We start from the raw sequence: 8,527 nt of genomic DNA on the forward strand, positions 1-8,527 counted from the left end.
TCAAGGGCGCTCACCACATGGTAGTAACGCGTGGAATCAGAGGATATCTGCCGAATCTGGAACTGGGCTTCTGTTTGGCTAAACCACACACGTGGTCGCAGCATCCAGAAAGTCGGCAGTTTTAGCGAAACTGCATGAACAGATGAAGAGTCGGTCTTTGGTCCAAATCCCGTTTGGACCATCGGGGTCACCAATGTAGCGATGTACTACATACAGAGCTAAAGACGACATGCAGTCGGTAAGTTGTTTTGAGACTAGTTTATTCAAACTTCACGGCGCTGGCATTTAATCCCTAGCGCCCACCCTCTCCGGGTGGAAATGACGTCAGAGGTGCATTACCAAAGTCTCTCCCTGCGTGCTGGCTATTTGTGAGCCGGTTTGCCTGCACAGAAGGTGGGTCGCCACATAATTACTATAAATGTACACTCAGTGCAAGTTTGTGGTCTTCTGTTGCTGCAGCTATTCCATTTCAAGTTTTGATACGTTGTACGTTCAGAGGTGCTCTTCTGCACACCACTGTTGTAATGCATGATAATTTGAGTGTTTGTCACCTTTCAAGCTTGAACAATCTGGCCATTCTCTGATCTCTCTTATTTACAAGATGTTTTTGCCCAAAGAACTGCTTCTTACAAGAAGTGTTTTCTTTCTTGCACCATCCTCTGTAAGCTCTGGCAGGGGTTCCCAATCTTTTGTTTTATATGCCATGGACCCATACCTGAGAGATCCATGAACCCCAGCTCCTGAGACTGTTGTGCATAAATTCCAGGAGATCAGCTATTTCTGAAATACTCAAACTATTCTCAAACTCAAATTCCACAGTCAAAGTCACTTCGATCGCATTCTGATGTTTGATCTGAACAACAACTGAACCTCTTGACTATGTCTGCGTGCTTTTATGTATTGAGTTGCTGCTACCTGATTGGCTGATTAGATATTTGCACTAACAAGCAGGTAGACCGCTGTACCCAATAAAGTGGCCACAGTGTATTTCTACTTTTATAAAGCAGCAAAACAAGTATTGCATTTTTTCCACATTTCTAAATATCAAATTATTCCCTGTCAACAATAAGATATTGAAATATTGTACACTTCGTGAAATATCAGTGTCAATGGATGAATTTGAATTCATATTCAAGTTTTTAATCCTGCAGAATTTCAGACAGGATAATATGTTACTCCTGCATTATCTCAAAGCTAGTATTCATCCTACAGATTCTGTTTTTGGATGTGGTCGCAAATGGAGCCATTTTCACAATGAGTATTTTAATGAAGAATGTTAATTGCCACCAGAGCAAACATAGTACCAATAACACAGTAATAAACAAAGTAAAAATGGCTTTTATGGAATTTGTTCCAAGTGATTGGTGAACTAACTATTTCAGCGTAATAATCCTGAAATATTGTGCAATAAGTCGTATGTAATTTCCAACATTAATGTTTTCTTTTACTTCTAGTCATTTTGGGAAAATTTCTGGTTCTGGAAAGAAGTTGCAAAGGAAATACCAATTAAACCAACACAATTTCGAATACTAAACCCAGAGATCATAAAGGAGACAGCAATTGATCTGCTGCAGTTACCTGAACCTCGACCAAAACTGTTTGGATGGGATCAGGTATGAGTTGCTTAGAAATGTAGGTATGGTTAAACTTGGGGGAAATGTGATTCTTGAGCTGGGTTTTTGGTTGTGGGTTGTTTAGCAAAGGATCATCCTAACAATGAGTCTTTATATGATTTATGCAAACAGCTGTTCATGCAAAATACACTGAAAATATTTTTATGCACCTACTGTAGGATGCACTAGTTTTCTTTGTTTTCCTTAATGATGGACAGAATGTTAAATAAAGCATACAATTCTTTGGGGAATCTTGTTTCAGCTGGGCTCTTTAATAAATATTCAAAATGAATAGAATTAACAATTGACAATATAGATTTTATTTTGCTCTGTTGTGCCATGTTCTCACTGCATAATTTCCAATGTGGCCATTTTTAAATTCTGTTTTTACTTACCCTTTCGGTTTACCTTATGAATACTTTTTCAGCTATAGAATGTTTTGGAACATATTTTCTTCAGTATTTACTTTTCCTTAATTCTGAAATCTACAATCAAATACCCACTGGCATCCAAATCATTTTGGTGACTTGGCCTAGAAAATGGTACCTATTTAGTTTGTATGAGGGGGAAGGGGCCAACCTTAACTAGACTAATGTAGCTCAAATGTAGAGTTGAAATTCATGGCAAGTGCTGTAGGACATAGGAGAGGTTATTGAAGAGGCATTTCTAAATATCTATAGATTCAGTGATAGTGCCCGAGGACAGGAAATATTACTCACTTGTTCAAGAAAATTATAGCAATTAAACCTGGTAACACAGACCAGCTAGATTAAATTTGATGGTAAAACAATCAAGAAAGAACCGTGGAAGTAAATTGGTTTAGTGGAAAATCACGAGAAAGCCTTGTGTAGATTTGTTAAAGGCAAACTGTCTAACCAGCAATGCTGTATAATAAAACATTGTCACCAACGGAAATGGTTTTAATGTATACAGGTGATATGCCTCCCCCACATCACAGCTGTTAATTTAATGCAAATATACCCCTACGGAACTCAATCACTATCCTAAAGTTTGAGGTATAGAATTCACTATTACAGGATTTATGTAGGAAAAGAAATGCATGCATGAATTATGTAATGCCCCTGTTAAGATTTTACTGCAAATGCTGTAGGGTATTTCATTTACTAGTTTTCTGTAGAAGCAGTGTGCTTTGCTGGTAGTGTTTGGATTACAGTTTTCCATGGATTTCTTAATTCATGCATAAATTATACAGCTTTGTATCATGGAAAATTGTGAAACAGATCATGTTGTATGAACCCTCCCACCCCTCCACAATAAAGATGGAATTGCCTGCTACCCAAGAAGGTGTTTGAAAAAGAACAGCCTTATTTTCTAGGTTAAAGTCCATGAAATAAGAGTGGAACTGCATTGTGATAAATTGTCTGACTTTGGAGTAGAAGGAAATGCACAATGAAGTTCTCTGGGGTCAATCCTCACATCACCTTTTTAATTGATTTTAGTAATCAGATTATGGTTTAGTTTCTAAGATATAGGTTAGTGACTAATATCTATTAAAAGCTTCAGACTCTCGCCTATTTTGGCTAAACCTCCTCATCTGTAAGGATTCTCCCATTATGCTAGTTTCTCCTGTTTTGTACTATGTGCTTTGAGGTCAACGCCTCTAGGGTATCTTCCCATTTTCTTGACACCCTAACCATGACTAACAGGTGTCTTGACTCTCTATTCCATTTCCACCACTACTACTTCTCTTGCGTCTCCTCCTGCCTTTCAGGGCAAGGATAGAATTTATCACTGCCTTCACCTTGCACCTCACCAGCCTTTATATCAGGGATTCCCAACCCTGGACCCCTTGGTAATAGTAGGCATCCATGGAATCAAAAAGATTGGGAACCCCTGCTCTATATTCGATGGATTATATTCCAGAATTTTCATCAGAATTAATCAGAAGCCATCATCAGACTTATTTGCTCCTGCCTTATCTTTTTGGGATTCCAAAGAGACCTGACCCTTTTGTGATTTGTTCCATCTCCACCAACAACCACTTCTATTCTTACAGCAATTTCAGGAACTATAACTTAAAATTATATCTTTATCCTTACCACTATTGATGCTTTTACGCAATCCTTTCAGATGAAGTATTTATTTAATTTGTATTTATACTAGTCTAATATGCATTTGCTGCTGGATTTCTTCACATTGGATAGTTGTTTTGCAGATCACTAGCATCCATTCACAAGTTGACCCAAGTTTATTGGTGCCTGTCATTTTAATTCCTTGTCTAACTTCCAGTCTGACCTCTTTCTTGGGTGTCTTACACTATGTCCAGTCTAAACTCAAAAAAAATCTCACCTTTCATTGGAGACTTTGCATCCACTAGAGCTCAACATTAAATCCAACAATTCATTTAACTGGCGTTCCCAACTTGCTCCAGAACTGGAGTTGTGATGCTGCAGAACACAATGCTGGGGATGCTTGAATTATTGGGCACTATCTACAGAGAGGGGACGAGGTTGGCATCTCTACTCAATGAGCTGCTGATCAGGAACACCAGCTGTTTCCTCTTCTGTGAGTTCTGGCTGGGTGAATGATTCCAGGGTTTTGATTTTTTTTTTTATTTCCAGCATCAACTGGTGTTCTGTAATTTGCAGTTTCAGCATTTTTTTTTGGTTCCTCTATACTTAACACCCGTAGACATTTTAACTGCCATTTGGAAGACTTCAACACTTTGTAAGTTGTTTAGCCCTGGAAGATAGACCAGTCTGTATCATCTATTTTTGGGGGGTTTTCACCTTGCCACAGACATACCCTTTGCTTCTTCACTTTCTCTATAGCTTAAAGCATGCCAGCTTTCTAATTTTTCCCAGTTTTAATGTGAGGCTGTTGACCTGAAACTTCCTTATTCTAATTTTCTCTTCACATCTTGCCCAATTTCCTGAATATTTCCATTTTCCTTATTGATTTTAATTTAGTGTTTTCATGTTTTTTTTGAAAGCTGGAGAGATTTTTAAGAGACTTGCTAAAATGTTTTGATGGGTGATGGACTTTGGTTATGCATGGATAAGCTGGTGTAGCTTTCCTGAGAATGGGAGTCATGAGGTAATCTGGTTATGGCATAGATAGGGTAAATGGAGAGAATTAGTTTCTTATTGAATAGTTAAACTGAGGGACATGGAATAAAGGTACTTAGCAAAAAGATGCATGAGGAAAATCATTTTTATGATGGCATTTGGTATGTGCCTCCTTTTGGAAGAAAGTTCAATTGTTTCAAAGGGAGCTGGAAGAACAGAATTTAAGGGAGGGGAAATGGTGTTAAGACTTGATCGATTGCTTCTTATTCTGTGAACTGGATAATATTCTCTTTTATTATCTACTAATACTATCATAAACAAATGTCTGAAATGCAAAATGGATTGCACTTAGTGCTATATCAGTCATAAAGTAAGTTGTGTATGAAGGATGTTGTACAAATCTGTCCTTCATATGTTTATCTTTTTAAGTAACTCTGCAGTTTGTTAGACATGTTCTTTTCCACAGGAGTTAAGACTTAGAAATTGGACCCAATTGTATTTGTGCCCAAATTGTGCACATTAGATTGCACCAAGATAGTCTCCGGGACATTTAGTGATTAGAATGGGCTCTTTTGATCCATGATTCCCAGTGTCATATTGCACATTTAGTGACATCATTCAGTGCTCAGGTTTCTGTGCTTGTCAAGGAAGTTTCAATGTGGAGAGTGCAAACCATGACCTGTAGTGATACAGTTGTACAATATGGAATCAGGTCCTTTGGCCTACTGAGTCCATGTAGAGAATAAGCCTTTCCCAGCCTCCCCCCAATCCTATTCTAAACCAGTTTATTCTCACCACCCTCATCAAGGTTCTAACAAACTATTCTTGTAGAGACCAGTGAGTCTTGATCCTTTTTTAAAAAATAATTAGCGAATAGGCATTTATTCCTCAAACCCAATTGCTCTTAAGCATTTTTTTCTTTGCCAAGCCAGATAAAGGGAAATTTATTTTCCTAATGCAAAGTTGAGCACAGTTTTACGTCAGTCTGGGAGTCTCCCAGCCACCGTTATTAGAATTGCCCCTTCAATTCCAGATTATTTAATTAACTGAATTTCAATTCCTTTGTTTGATGATGCTTAGAATTGATAGGCCATCTCTCCAGATTACTGGTCCACTGATTTAATCACTAGCTACATCAGCTTCTGTGTGGATACTGTAGTAGTATCAAGGGCTGTTCGTGGCTTCTCTAACAACAAACCACTGATCTAATGGCTCTTCTCAACCACAAAAAGAGAGGGAGACAGGAAGGAATTGAAACATGTTCAGAGGGAGCTAAAGGAGAAGATCAAGGTGGCTAAAGAGGAATACAGGAGAAAGCCGAAGAACAAGCTTGGGTCAGAGTAGCGCACAGGAGGTGTGGAGAAGCATGAGGAGCATCGCTGGCTTCAATCAGCCTAGCTGTAGAGCCTCGGAATGCAAACGTGAATAGGCAAATGAGTTAAACCAATTTTTCAATAGGTTTGAGAATTGCTTTCCTGTTCACACATCCTTCAGCATCCAGGTGACGAGGCACTTGATGCTCCCTCAGCAGCTACGCCTCCCCTCCTTCCTCCTCCTCCTCCTCTCCCCCTCCCCACCCCAGTTCAACACGTGGATGAACAGCACGGGCTACCACTGTCTAGATCCCCTCCTCGCCCTGCACCCATCACCCACACCTCCAATCGCTACCAATCCAATCTTCACCTCCCCAGCTCCCACCTTCCACCAACTCCCCAGTCATCATGGACTCGCCTTCACTGGTGAGAAAGGCACTGGAGAAATATAGACGCAGCAAAGCATTGGGTCCGAATAGTGTGAACCCCAAGGCCCTGAAGGGGTGTGCTGAGCAGTTGTGTGGAGTCTCCAGTGCATTTTCAATCTGAGACTTAGCCTGGAAAGGGTCCCGACTTTGTAGAAAATGTCATGTGTGGTCCCAGTACCCAGGAAGGGCCTACCGAAAGTCTTGAATGATTACTGTCTAGTGGCCTTGACTTCACACATGAAGACCCTAGAGAGGCTGGTCCTGGCTCACTTCTGACCCCAGGTCAGATCAGCCCTCGATCCCCTGCAGTTTGTCTACCAGGAGCACATTGGAGTCGATGATGCTGTCATCTACCTGCTGAACAGAGTCTACTCCCATTTGGATAAGCAGGGCAGCACTGTGAGGGTCATGTTTTTTGATTTCTCAAGTGTCTTCAATACTGTACAGCCCTCATTGCTGGGGGAAAAGCTCCATTCAACGCAGACTAGCAATTCCATTATATCCTGGATAATGTTTGACCTGACTGGCAGACCACAGTTTGTGTGTGTCAGACATGGCTATAACCATCACTGGGGCCCCACAGGGGACTGTATTGGCTCCCTTCCTGTTCACCCTGTATACCTCAGACTTTAGATGTAACACTGAGTCACGTCATCTGCAGAAATTCTGATGACTCAGCAATAGTTGGGTGTATGAGGTCGGGAGGATGAATACATGGCCCTGCTGGAAGAGTTTGTCAAATGGTGCAAGCTGAATCATCTGCAGCTCAACATCAGTAAGACAAAGGAGATGGTGATGGACTTTAGGAAGGCTAAGCAAGCATTGCTCCATGTTACCACTGATGGTGAGGATGTGGATGTGGTGAGGACCTACAAGTACCTGGGGCTGCACCTGGATGACAAACCTGAGTGGAGCACCAACACAGAGGCTGTGTACAAAGAGGGCCAGGGTCACCTCTACTTCATGAGGAGATTGAGGTCCTTTGGAGTATGCAGTCCTCTCCTTCACGTGTTTGAGCAGTCTGCTGTCACCAGTAGAGTCCTTATGTGGTGGTGTGCTGGGGCAATGGCATCAATCTGAGTGATGCCAACAGGGTTAATAAACTGATTAGAAAGGCTGGCACTGTTATAGCCGTCCAACTGGACACACTCGGAGCTGTGGTAGAACAAAGGACCCTACGCAAAATCCTGGCAATTCTGGACAATGTTTCTTACCCTCTGCAAGTCCCCTTGGTTGAACAGAGGAGCACTAGAGACAGACTAAGACAACAGCACTGCTCCAAAGAGCGCTATGAGGTCATTCTTACCCTCGGCCATTAGAATCTGTAATGAGTCAACCTATAGCTGGGGAAGTGATGACCCCCTCCTGTTAGGCTGTGGTAACTTATTTTTCTTCCTTTCTTCTCTTCTAATATTTGTATATCTGTGCACTTGTAATGCTACTATGACACTGCAACTTCCTTTGGGATCAATGAAGTATCTATTTAATCACTGTAGTGTGATTCCTGGCAAGCAACATGAACTCAATAAGCAGAAGGTGAAAGGATTAAATGTGCTATATTTCTGTTTGGTAACTTTTAAAGGATTTTTAAAAATTGGCCATGAGTCCTTTTCATGATTTTTTCTGCCTCTTGAAGAAACTTGCTCATCTGGAAAAATTGCCATTCAAATTGGCTATCAGTGTACCAGCTGATCTTTCCCTATAGTTCTTTTGTTCCTTCCACCTGTATTCCAGAGATCAGTGATTTCAGATTTCTATCATGTCTGAATGTTACGCCACACTTAACTTTTGTTTGAATAAAAAGTTTCCTCATCCTGTTTTTTCTCTCTCTCCTCTCTCTCTCTCTCTCTCTCTCTCTCTCTCTCTCTCTCTCTCTCTCTCTCTCTCTCTCTCTCTCGCACTCTCTCGCACTCTCTCGCACTCTCTCGCACTCTCTCGCACTCTCTCGCACACACACACTATCCTTCCTCCTTTGGCCATCCTAGTACCCTATTCCTGCTTATCTATCATATCCTATCTTTAAAAAAAATCCTGTATCCCTTAAGAAAGCTAAAAGAGCCCTGACATGTGCTCTCTCACCCATGCCCAGTAACCCTTTTAATGTGAATTCCTGCACCCCCCAATTCCCTTAGATTAATTCTCAT

General features: G+C 40.9%; 1 protein-coding gene across 3 annotated transcripts in view; it reads left to right on the top strand.

The window, feature by feature from the left end:
- LOC140726191 (lactosylceramide alpha-2,3-sialyltransferase-like) overlaps positions 1 to 8,527 on the top strand; it is a 102,517-nt gene that overhangs the window by 69,108 nt on the left and 24,882 nt on the right. For all 3 annotated transcript variants that reach the window (XM_073042222.1, XM_073042221.1, XM_073042220.1), the window contains one exon: positions 1,455 to 1,613. In XM_073042222.1, the coding sequence (XP_072898323.1) occupies positions 1,455 to 1,613 (159 nt within the window). The remainder of the gene's footprint in view (positions 1 to 1,454; positions 1,614 to 8,527) is intronic.

Source organism: Hemitrygon akajei, chromosome 4 (assembly GCF_048418815.1).
Source record: "Hemitrygon akajei chromosome 4, sHemAka1.3, whole genome shotgun sequence".
In the NCBI taxonomy this organism is placed as follows: domain Eukaryota; kingdom Metazoa; phylum Chordata; class Chondrichthyes; order Myliobatiformes; family Dasyatidae; genus Hemitrygon; species Hemitrygon akajei.